The sequence below is a fragment of the Drosophila novamexicana genome, unplaced genomic scaffold (assembly GCF_003285875.2).
Source record: "Drosophila novamexicana strain 15010-1031.04,08,12 unplaced genomic scaffold, DnovRS2.1 tig00001340-arrow-arrow-pilon, whole genome shotgun sequence".
Taxonomy (NCBI): Eukaryota; Metazoa; Arthropoda; class Insecta; order Diptera; family Drosophilidae; genus Drosophila; species Drosophila novamexicana.
The window spans coordinates 637,342-648,988 of record NW_020824850.1 but is presented as its reverse complement, the minus strand read 5'-3'; the positions used below and the strand labels follow the sequence as shown (position 1 = coordinate 648,988).

The window sequence follows — 11,647 nt, the reverse complement described above, 5'->3', positions numbered from 1 at the left end:
CGGCTGCAACCACTTGGCTGCAGGTGTCGAAGGTTGTTCGCCCCCGCTCTGTGCTGCAGCTCCCCCTCGCGGCTTCGTGCTCTTTACATGCCGTGTTAATCACCAATAATAATTGTTAAACGCAAATCGCGCGCCTCGACTCTTGGCTGGGTGGCTGCCAGGTTGCCAGGCTGCCAGGCTGCCGGGTTGCCAATCGGAGGCTTTTGGCGTTTTCATGAATTATGAACAACTTTGTTTTTGGCCAAGAGTCTGTGCGCGTGCGTGTGTGTGTGTGCCACTTGGAGACTCTCTGCATGCCTGCTGGTCATTTTGGTTATGCGATGAAATAATTTAAATATTTGCAGGCAACAGCAGGAGCTGGCAGCGTGCACCCCCAAGCGTGTCTTATGCAATGCCTGCCTGTTATTGGGCTGCCCATTGAGAAGCAACCGCTGCTGCCCCGCTGCCCCCGCTGCAGCCGCTGCACACGTGAGCCCAACCAGTTGCCAGTTGCCAGTTGTGAGTTGCCAGTTGCGAGCTGCTAGTTGACAGCCCACGCGTGGCTCTGCCTTATCCCATTTACCACATTTACCATTTTTGGCTATCGACATCGACGAGCGCTGGCGGCCAGCCTCCAGCCTCCAACCTCCAACCGAGCCACAGCCGAACCACTCCTGCTTCATCTTCTGCAGCTCTGCTGCCGGTGCTGCTGCTCTTGCTGCTGCTGCTCTGCAGCTGATGAGGCAGCCCAGCTTAGGAGACGACGTCGACAACGTTGCGCAAGTTTCGCCTAGCCAGCCAAACGTCATGAGAGATTCTCAGATATATTTCATTTTTATGATTGTGTCTATTACCAGCAACCACGCACGTTTGCCTTATTTTGTATACCCTAGAAAAGCGGGTTCATTACGTTTATTTAATTGCCCAAGCAAACTTCTTTGTTCTGAAAACTTAAACATTGCATAGCTTAGAGAGATTTCTTTATTAAATACATTTTGGACTCACAAAAATAAATATTAGGAATGTTAAAATATATAAAACTCAAAGATATATATTGGTATACAAGTATACAAAATTGTATTCAAAGCATTTTGGAAAACATGGATGGATATTTTTGCATTCCCCAAAAATTCATTAGCCATCAGCTATCAGAGCATTCAGAGTTCGTAAGATTTGTGTTTATTTGGTTTTCTTGTTCAACTGTGCTGTTGTTGTCGACGTCGCTGTTAATGTTGCTGCTGTGTCTGCAGAGGAAATATTTACAGCAGCAACATCTACAACGGCAACAACTTTTTGAAGTGTTGGTAATTGATTTTTGTAATATCTTAGCTGGTACTCTTTTTTGTTTGGCTTTTCTCAACAACAATAACAACAACGACATTGGCAAACTTCCGAGATGTGTCTGCGACATCCGCCGCCGCAGCGGCAACAACAACAGCAGTTACAACAACAGCAACAACAGCTGGCGAAAAAAGGCGCGCAAGCGTGCGAATTCAATTGCTCAATTGCAGAGCTGAGCTAGACAGCCTCACCCCGCAGGCCCAGCAATTCCCCACCCTGTGCCTCTCTGGTGTCCGAGACGCCTGCGCAATGGCTTGTGAGTTGTTGTTGATGCAGTTGCTGCTGCTGCTGCTCCTTTTTATCCACTGTTTTTTATTGATTTCTGTGGTTTAGTTTTTGCTTTATGTTTACAAAACAACAATTTCAAGTCTAGATATTTTCGTAGCTGCTCTTTTATTGCCCAAAAAACGTAAACATTTCTTACAAGTTATTGTCATGAAAAATGACTCACACTTTGGCCCAGCAACGATTCGGATTTGGCTTCAGTTTTGGCAAGCATTCAGATTTGCAAATCGTGGGAAATCATTCAGAGTGTGAGTGCAGATAACTTTGACACACACCCGCACAACAAATGACGCCAACACTCAAAAGCAACGAAATGGAGAGACAACTGCAACAGCAACTGCGACTCGGATGCAATTGCAGTTGCAGCTGAGCCCAACTTTGAGTTGGCCTGGCCAACCTTTCCAATTGTCATAATTGTAATCGCTGTCATTTGCTGCTCGTGTCGGGGCGCTAAATTCTATTAGTTTTACAGTTTACATTTAATATGCATTGCAATATGACATTTCCAGACATCGCAGAGCGTCTCAAGACTATTTGTAGTCGTATCTGTAAATGTATCTGTATCTGTATCTGAATCTGTTTGTGTGTTCGCATTGTGTGACATGTCAAAGTCGCAGTCACAGTCACAGCGGTGGCTGTTGTCGCCCGCGTGACACTTTACACACACAATAAATCAAAGTGTGCTTAAAAAAAAAAAAATAAGGAAAAAACTATTGCAATAAATGAGAAAAAATTGTTTATAAACTTATGACACACGAGAAAAACTGCATAGATTTATACTCTGGCCCAGCACTGATGGAACTCATGATTGCATCATGATTTATGATGGAAAAATTACCTTATAGCAAAGGAGAATTTGTCTCTTAGCGGACTAAGGTATTGCCTTTGTCGGAAAAATATTTAATTTTCTGATGCTCTCAAAAAATTGATTTTCTTTTAATTGGAAAAACATTTTTTATACATTGTTAGAAAATATTTTCTAAAAATTTAGAAAACTTTTATAATTTCTCAAGTTTTTCAAAATGAGAAACAACTTTTTTTGAGTGTAGATTTAAATTCTATTTTACTTCTAACAGCTGTCTAGCTGAGGGTTTATGCCATCTGATTTGGAACGAATTAAAGGCAACTTAAGCCTTGCATCTGGTTTCATCTCCGGTTGTAATTGATTAGCTTTCCAAGCTGATCAAGTTCAGCGATTAGAGTTTAGAGCGCTAGCTGTAAGTGGTTTTACGAACTGACACTCTCTCTCACATCTAATATCATTGCCATATCGATCTGGGACTTAACTTGGCCGACAAGTTGACAACAACTTCGAGACTCTCGGGCGCTATAGGGCATCCATGAATAATGCAGTGATGTCAGCGTCGCAAAAGCACAGTCCCAACTTATGCAAGATCGTATGCCAGAGATATGGCATGTGGCATGTGTATGTCACCTGTGCCTCGGCCCTATCTAAATTTCAATCATAATTTCGCTGGCTGTGGCAAACACTTGACATGGATATGCTCGATACATATGTATATTCACTACTAAGCATGCGGCGATTTAAAGCCCACGCTACGTTGACCGAAACACACAGTGTTTTTTGGTTGAAGAGCTTTTGTTTGCCCTTTGGAGAAGACGGAGGGCCCAATCTATGCCAAAGATTTCAATGTGCGCATTATGCAAATTAGCGCCCAGCCAGTTGAAAGAACTTGCCACAGTGATCGGCTATCGTTTGTATCTGTTGTTGTTGCTGTTGTTTCCGAGTTTCGATCAATAAAAATTATGCTAATTAAATGCCATTTCATTGATGGAACATAAAAATCCACACGCCACGCATGTTCTCAAGCTAAAGACCCGAACACAGCCGCGGCACGGTGAAACTCTTGAGTTCATTCACAAAAATATAAATGCTGTCTGTTTTCTGTTGTGCTGTGTTTAGTCGCGGCTGCGAGGCGCTCCTAAACATGCCCGTTAACAAATTCTTACGCAGCATAAAATAACATTTAGCGTGCCGGGTCTCGAGGCTACGCGGGGCCTCCAGCTGCGCCTGAACTTGGCCAACTTTGGCAATGACTCACTCTGGACACAGACGGGCCAGGAGATGAGCCAAGTAAAAGTGTGCCAAGTGGCCAAGTGGCCAACTGCCAACTACCAACAGCGACTGGCTCGAACGCAACGGAAGTTTATTTGCCCGCATTTTTAGCCACATGAAGGTCACGTTTTTTGTGCACTTTTGGCCGCCTCAATCAATCAGCGACTAATGAGATGACAGAGAGATAAGGAAAGACACACAGCAAGAGACGGGAAGGTAGCTGGGGGCAAGAGCTGACCGAAGGTGTTGCAATTCCAGCAGCCTGGGATTGATTGCAATTTCACTTGGCTCAGGAATCACACATTGTATTCAGCCTGAAGTGCTATTAAAATTATGATTTATGTGTGATGAACTTTTTTACTTGATTCATAAATCATTTGAAGCACAGAAACTGGTAGCCAATTAGGTGAGCAATTGATGCTGAGCACCTCTTATAGCCAAACAGGGAGTTAAGAGATTGCCACTTTGGATTTGTGACTAAGTTTGTGAGCTAAGAAGCTAGTCGAAAGTAATTATGCTCTTCAATTTCGAGAGCTTAAATTTGATTTGTGTTAATTAATTGGATTAAAACAATATCGCATGGCATAAAGAAACCTATAAATGACGGGCTTGGTCAAGACATCTTGAAAAGCAAAAAAGTTCAACATACAAGAACCTATTTTTGACCGATCGATCCTATGGCAGTTATATGGTTTAGTAGTCCGATCCAGTTCCGACATAAGTACCAAACCGAGGCTAGTTTATGAATGTCATAGCCGAAGCCCACAGTGCTTAAAAGAGTCGGGTTAATATCTTTAAAATTATATTCTATTCTATATGCAAATATAAAATATATAACAAATAAACATTAAAAAATGAAAGATTTTATCCTACAACAATCAACTATAAATCCTAAAATTGAATACTTGTTTGCAAAATGTTTTCTACAAAAAATATTAATACGTATTTATAATATTTTATAGAATGCTTAAACCAACTATTAATCTCAATATGAAATTTCTTCTTCTTTAAATCAACTATTAATTTTAATATGAAATTTCTTTCACATAAACAATTTATTAAAACATATTCATTATTTAAAAGCCTCTTACTACGCAAGAAGCTTATGCCTTTTAAAATATAGTTTGCTTAAAAATATAGTTTTTTAGCACCAGAAGCATGGAAGGCTTTGGCGTTTAAATAAGACATGATAATAGGATTACCTGAAGGTTTCTTTCTCTATTTCTTTTTATAGCCTTTAAATAAATGTGCTGGTCTTAACGATCGTGAAGCTGTTAGGTTTTAATATCGTGAGCATTTATTATATTAATTAGCATTTCACTTTGAACAGTGTTTAACATAAGTGGGATATCATTGGCCGATATCGGTGCTTATCATTACATGCGTTAGCAGTATTTGGTTTTGCACTCCAGCTTTTAAGTGTAGAAGCAGCTGTTTATCTCCGGCTGGGATCAGTTTCGGACTCATAGACTGCAGACTCCACTTATGTGGAGCAGTGTATAACAAAAGCGACACTCACGTTGTCTCGAGCTCGTTAATGTGTCGCCTTTAAATTGCCACACATTGAAAAATCGGAGTTGGGCTAGTTTTCGCTGTGGCTTTTATCTGGCTATGTCAACGCGGCAAAGCGGACGGTAAGCGGCTCCTGCAACTGCAACGTGTGGCCAGCAGCTAGCATCCAGCGGACATGGACAACAGCCACTGGGCCAGTTGCTGGCCTGGTGTTGATCAAACGTAAATGTCAAACCGAATGACAGTTTGACAAATATTGACGACGCGTCGCACGACGCACACTGCCAACTGCAGAGTCGTGGAGCTCTGTTCAACTGTGGACCGCGCAGACGGTGTTGACTGTAGTGTAGTGCAGACTGCAGACTGCAACTGCAACTGCAACTGAAACTGGGACCTGCAACTCACGACTTGGCAGTGGTGTGGTGGCTCCTGCGGCGATAAGCCGGCAGTGCAATGCACAGCTCCCCATAGGGTAATTAGTATTTAAGCTAAAGACTTGGCCTCCACTTGCCACGGGAGCTGCTAAATATACTCGTATATCTCACAGATTTCTCAAGCGGCTTTGATCTTCACAGATAGCCGACGCCGCCGCCGCCGCCTGGTCACCTGGCTACCAGGCTACCAGGCTGTCCCAGCTGCCAGCCTGAATTGGCTGCGGTTGCCGCATCGTGGCCCACTTTGCTTGCGGGCCGCTTTCTGATTTGTATCTGCGAGATACTCGTACTGACATGCTTTTAGCAGCATTATAAACATTTTGTCTCGCCGACCTCCCCCTCCACCTTCTGCTCCTACTCCTGCTAAGCACAAGCAAAAAATTGATGGCGCAACATTTTTGCTACTATTTGTCATCAAAGCGCATTCCACGAACGAACAACAACAACAACAACATTAAATCTGAAATAATAATCGTATAAAAAATAACTCATTTTCGGTGCTCTTTAATTGCTTTTGATAAATCGCCGCATAATCCGCTTAAATATTTATGTGATCATCTTTTTTTACTCATTTATTTATATATTTATAGTATATTTTTTTTTTTCATATTTTTTTTTTTTTTTGCTAATTTTTTAGCGCACTAATTAAACAAAGGACACGCGGCAGCAAAAACATTTTAAGCTTTTCGAGATGGCTTTTAATGCTTAAGACCTCGTATAAATTCGCATTTGTCTGGCAGCTGTGGGGCAAGGGGTTGGGGCCTAATTAGCGTGGGCGCTGGCACGCCCACAACTAAGCTAATGACTAGAGCTATCCATCATGCGGCAAATGAATCGCATCCACAAAATTTCAACAGCTTCAGCGGCATGCCGCACACTGCACGCCACAACAAATTTTTCTATTAATTCGGCATTAAATTCGATTTTTCAATTACAATTGCATTGCAATTGAATTGAATCTCATTGAATTGAATTGGACGCGGCTCGGGCCTTGCGCCAGCGATTATTGATCAATTTTGTGGAAAAATTACAACGTTGGCCATTAAATTATTAACTTGGCCAACCTGCGAGTAAACCTGCTGAGCCAACATGTGTGTGGTGTGATGTGGTGTGGTGTGGTTCGATTGGTCCGCGTCTCGAAGTTAACTCATTAAATCAACTCCAAGTCCAAAATGTGGCTCAGCGCCTCGTCGCGCCTCCTTAGTTCAATTATAAAGCAATTGAATTAGTCTTTGAATCAACCAAGTGGTTCCTTCAGCTCTGACTCTGATTCACTTTGATCTCTTGCCAATCCATCAATCAGCCACATCCAATGATTATGTAACTGAAGCTGCCAATTCCCAATGCGTGAGTTTCAGTTTTTATTTGTGTACTCTTTTTTATTTTGGGCTAATTATGTGAACTATGCGGCGTGATGTGCAAATTTTTTGGCTTTAGATTTGGCTGGTGGCTTGTATGTAAATTAGGTTAATAGTTAATTGGGTTAACTTGGTGTTAGAGTTGAAGGAGTACAAATGGATTACGAAATAGCTTATGAAATACGATCGAGAATTCGCAATTCGCAATTATCCGACTGAATCGATGACATCATGCACACACGTATCTTCAATTGACACAGATCTTTTAGAAAACATTCCTAATTCCACCCAATCTTCAAAAAATATTATTGAAAATCTGATTCTTACGTTTTGACCCCAAAAATTAACTTCCCATTCAGAGCTCATCCAAATATGTGCCCTCCTATAATTATGTAGCGCTTCACAGCGTATAAACGAGGAAACCAGAAATATTAACCCCCAGTTCAAGTATTGCGTGTCTTGGTTTTATAAAAAATGCTTGCCCACCTTTCAGCCACATATCCGGCACGCGCCTCGTAAAAGAACATAAACTTCATTGTCGACAAAATGCGTAATTATATCGGGTTCATCATGAGATAGTCGAGCCAAAAAGTCAGACGGTCATTAAAACAACCCCAGGCTGTGTTGGACACAAAAACAATTTTGCGGCACAGTTTTAACACCTTTTTGGCCCGAAACACGCGCCACACTGCAAACAGTTTGCACAACTGGCCGACACAAGCAAACCAACTGCCCAACTGGGCGAAGAGCTTCTGAAATTTATGTGGAAAAAGCGAGAAATGGGCACAAATGGGAACTCTTAGCGCGTGGGGATGACTGCGATGGCTGCGGGGCAGTCATAGAGCGCTATGCATTTTTATTTTCATTTTCATTTAGTTTTCTTTTTTTATGTATTTTGACTCATCATTTGCCGACTGTGAACTCGAGGAGGACACGCGACCGAGCGCATAATTTAATTTTCAAGGGTTCCTCGTGCCGCGAGGGTTGCGCATAGGAGGGTTGCCAGCCCTCCAGGACATGCGTGTGACATATGGTTAATGAAAACGTTAACTGATGACCTGTGGAACTGTGGCAACTGGCAACTGGCAACTGCAACGAGGCCAGCCACATACGTTACTGACATTATCATTAATTAGCGGGTGTGATAAATGTCTCGCTCTTGAGTTTAGCAGCGTTTAGTTCCGAGCTGGCATGCAACAGTCATATAGCTTCGATGGCAATGCCGATACTAATACCGATACCAATGCCAATACCAAATGCCCAGGCCATGTCCAACGTCCAACGCATCTCTTGCCAATGTGAGTCAGCCCGGCTTTGTTGTGGGCTTTTAATGTGGCTCGCTCGCCCATGTGCAGCTCAGTTGCAGCTCGGTTTAAGGTTTGAGTTTGTGTTCCAGCTGCGAGTGCGAATGCGAGTGCTTCGATGCGACACTTCACATTCGCATTTCGGCTTGTCGCTCCATGTAATTGCGCTTTGTTTGCCATTTGATGTCATGTTCTTGGGTTCTGTTCGGCTGGTGTGTAGGCCGCCAGTTGGCTTGCCTCTGACTCTGGCTGTGACTCTGCTCCCAATGATTGTGCAACACGCAATTGGCAATTGCTCATGCGGTTGCATGTTGTTGTCGCTGCTTCTTTCATTTGCGCTGATTTGCCGCCACCATTTGCATGGAAATGTGCACAAAATAACGCGTGCTCTTGGCTTTGTTTATTGCCACTTCTCAGCCAGGTCGCGGAGACCCAACAGCCAACACCAACGACGCGTCGCGTTTATTTTAGCCATATTGCTGCAAATTATTGCGGCTCCTTTGCCAATCCAACGGATGTGCGCAATTTGGCCAACTAACTGTTGGATTGTCAACTTGCTTTATACCAAAAAAAAAAAAAATTGCTGCTGCTGTGGCTCAAATTTATGCTTAGGCCATGTCCGCTTAAACTGCAAATAATATATGAAAATCGTAACATGCTAGGGCGGTATTACACTTATTTTCAACATGATATTAACCTTAATTGAGGATTTAAATGTAACAAAAAAATTATGGATAATGTTGTAATGTCTGCGTAATTGTCTTCGTTCCTTTTCTTGTAAAGACAGGATTATTAAAAAAATGTAATGTAAGTCAGCCACTAAAGAATTCAAAACTAAGTCTAAATATATGTATATACTACGTGGTTGAAAAATTCCATCGAAGAAAGAATCAAATGTTGGAATTGGAAGTGGAGTTCAAGATGGTTTGGGCCAACTAAAGATTTCTATCAAAAATATTAAGCATACATGTATGTATGTATGTATTTATGTGTATGTATATATGTGTATGAATAATGTTGCCAGATTTAGATGCCAAATTGATCTAGAGCTCCATAAATTCTTATAAATTGAAGTAAAACCCGATTTTCTTTGTTTATGCTCTCTTGAGCCCTATCTTCTTTCTCTCTTTATATTCCGATTTTTTTCTCCTTTCTTATGCTGTTTCTCTATTTTATTCTAGGGATGTTGATATAAGAGTCCCTTCCTTGCATTGCGAGATGACAATAAGAACATGTGTATGTTTGGGTGAGTGCATATATACATATTTATATATTTTTACATATATATGAGATACGTGTTAAGCCCTGAACATAGGTCGTGATACGTAAAACGAACATACTAAATATTAAATTATATTTATATTCTAAACATTTAATATAAGTTTAAGTTGCAAGCAAAGGACAGAAGTTCATAAAAATTGCCTTAATCAAATTTAATTTGGTATTATAAACCAAATTAACCCACCTACTTCATAAGAATTGTATCCTAAGTCACACACTGAGATATACTCCATGCTTGTTAAGATTCTGCCTTCGTTTGTGGCATCGCATACATACATGTTTAAGGGTATATTGTTGCTGCATTCGGTGGCAATCATTTTAATTGAGATTGATAGTCGGGCAACTTCCGTTTCATTACACATTACATTCCGAAGAAGAATTGTCTGGTCTGGCGATAGTTGGCAGCTGATAAGCCGCCAGAGCCGCCTGCGTGGGCACAGGTTGCCAAATGACATACAGTAGAAGGGCGGGCGGCAGATCTCGAGATTTGGGCCCTGAAGATTTATGAGCCGTGTTATTCCGAGTAACTCACACGTCGCTGCAACCTCTGACTGCCGACTGCCGGCTGCCGAGTGCCACTTGCAGTCACAGTCTCGCACATTTGCGGTGCATTGATTTTTGTCACTTGGGCAGCCGATTGGCATCGCCAACGCGTGCCAGGCAATTAATCATGCGGAGGCGCAACGCGGCCCAAATGACAGTCCCTGCGAGACAGATGAGGAGCATAGGAGCATAGGTAATCCAAGAACTCGGGATAGGAAATCATGCCATGATCATGTGGGGGCGCCTGTCCGGCGAACGATGCTATCGATTTATTGAACAAAATGTTTAGCGTCTAAAAAACAGAAACCGTATGATTCTAAACAGCTTTCTAATTCCCTGATGGGGATTACGGCGGGTCAGCTGGGCCAGCGATGGCGACTCTAGCAGTGCGATGCGTATGAACAGCGACAACAGGCGCAGTGTCAACACATCGTCCACCTGGCCTTCCCCGTTGCCATTGCTAATGCTGACCGACCTGGCTGTAGACTGCGCCTCCAACTGCAACCAGGTGCGCGCATCCTCGCGTTCGTTCAGGCGCTGCTCGACCACAGCCACAGCCACAATGTTGGTCCTGGTTGTTCCTGCTGCTGCTGCTGCTGCACTCACAGGCACCCTGGCGCGAGCACGTCGTGGGCGTGGCCGGGGGCGTCTCGCACCCCTGGACTCCACCACGGGCCCCGCCGATGTCACAACCTCACGTAGCTTGCGCAGCCGCTCGCTGCGTCTGGGCGGCATAATTATCACAGCTGTAAAGCATCGGTTAAAGCATTGAGTCTGTGCTGCATTTTATTTTGAATGAGCCAATTCTTACTTTTCACAGCTGTTTTTTTTCGTAAGCAATTTTTCGTTTATTCTCGTCCTGCGTAAGTTTCAATGGGAAATGATTTTGTGGCTTCGCAAAGTGAAAGGCAGAGCTTGCTTTGAAAACATTTTGTTTTTCTTTTTATATTTTTCAATTGAGCTGCGAACGTTACAGCACGCATTGTTGAAACAATTGTTGAATGAAAACCTATCGAAACATCAATAAATCGATTTTGTCGATAATGTTCATTTCGATGTCACGTTCTAAATCGCTTGATTTTTAGAGAAAACAATGTTATCAGATGATGGCTGATAAAAGTCACAAATCATTTCTTAGCTCTCCTCTTGTCTTCTGGGAGAGGACAATCCAAATTGCTCAGCAAGTAGAGCCAGCCGAGGCTAGACATACAGAACTCATAGATTATTAAAAACTTCCTTCGGAAAACAATGCAAGCGATTAGCTATTTATTACCAAGAACTGCATTTTATTGCCAAGGACTTTTCCAGTGGCTGGCAATATTTTGATGGGCTTCAATATAAATATCGTAAGAAATGTTTGGCCCTTGACTGGAAAAAACTGCCTAATAATTACTATCATCTCTGGTCAAACTTATCGATAGCTTGATAATATTATTACAGAGATTATAATAAAAGCGTATATTTAAAAGGAATTAAGCAAAGTCAACCAGAGTTGGCGCTGCTCACTAGCTTGTCAGAATTTTCTATTACATC

General features: G+C 42.3%; 1 protein-coding gene across 1 annotated transcript; it reads right to left on the bottom strand.

The window, feature by feature from the left end:
- Positions 1 to 10,363: 10,363 nt before the first annotated feature.
- LOC115767172 lies at positions 10,364 to 11,007 on the bottom strand. The gene is made up of 2 exons (XM_030711355.1): positions 10,926 to 11,007; positions 10,364 to 10,860 (listed from the first exon to the last, which is right to left on the bottom strand). The coding sequence occupies exon 2, from the start codon at positions 10,847 to 10,849 to the stop codon at positions 10,400 to 10,402; it is 450 nt and encodes a 149-aa protein (XP_030567215.1). The 5' UTR covers positions 10,850 to 10,860; positions 10,926 to 11,007; the 3' UTR covers positions 10,364 to 10,399.
- Positions 11,008 to 11,647: the final 640 nt, after the last annotated feature.

Bases quoted from the DNA above. Each gene is read 5' to 3' on its own strand.
- LOC115767172 (XM_030711355.1), bottom strand. From the start codon at position 10,849: ATGCCGCCCAGACGCAGCGAGCGGCTGCGCAAGCTACGTGAGGTTGTG.